Source organism: Octopus bimaculoides, chromosome 9 (assembly GCF_001194135.2).
Source record: "Octopus bimaculoides isolate UCB-OBI-ISO-001 chromosome 9, ASM119413v2, whole genome shotgun sequence".
Classification (NCBI taxonomy): domain Eukaryota; kingdom Metazoa; phylum Mollusca; class Cephalopoda; order Octopoda; family Octopodidae; genus Octopus; species Octopus bimaculoides.
In genome coordinates, this window is record NC_068989.1 from 57,790,737 (window position 1) to 57,791,298 (window position 562).

Here is a 562-nt window from a genome sequence, read left to right on the forward strand (position 1 = left end):
AAACCATGTCGTTGGTAAGCAAGCTACCTACCACACAGCCACTCCTGCGCCTATGTATATATATATATATATATATATATATATAAACACACAAACACCAGTTGTTTATATATACATATATGTTTATGGTAATGTTTATGTCACCAGAATTTATTAGTTAGGCAATACAGACTTGATAGATTAAGTACCTAACTTAAGAAAAGCAATTACTGGGGCTGATTCATTCAGCTAAATATTCAAGGCAGTGCTCCAGCATGGTGCAGTCTAATGATTGACACAAGTAAAAGATAAAATGCCTTGCTGTATGGTTGTGTTGGTGTTGGTGGTGGTGGTGGCTTCTATAGCAGTTGTGATGGTTTTGGTTGTGATGTTGATGTTAAAGGTAAATATTAACCAGCATGATGAATTGAAACAAGAAATAAAGAATTAACAAACCTGGGAAGAAATCATTCATTACATTCTGAATTTCTAGTTTGATGTTTCCAAGCATTGAGAATTCTTTTTCTGTTGATGCTACAGTAACAAGGAAGCCAAGAGCCTGCCTCACTTCATTATAAACCAC

The 562-nt window shown here is 35.1% G+C and overlaps 1 protein-coding gene across 1 annotated transcript in view; it reads right to left on the reverse strand.

Moving 5' to 3' along the window:
• The window catches only part of LOC106871390 (leucine-rich repeat serine/threonine-protein kinase 2), a 21,403-nt gene extending 20,847 nt beyond the window's left edge, over window positions 1–556 (reverse strand). Inside the window, exon 1 of the mRNA XM_014917813.2 lies at window positions 436–556. Coding sequence (XP_014773299.1) covers window positions 436–490 — 55 coding nt within the window. The 5' untranslated portion in view covers window positions 491–556. The remainder of the gene's footprint in view (window positions 1–435) is intronic.
• Between the last annotated feature and the right edge of the window lie 6 nt (window positions 557–562).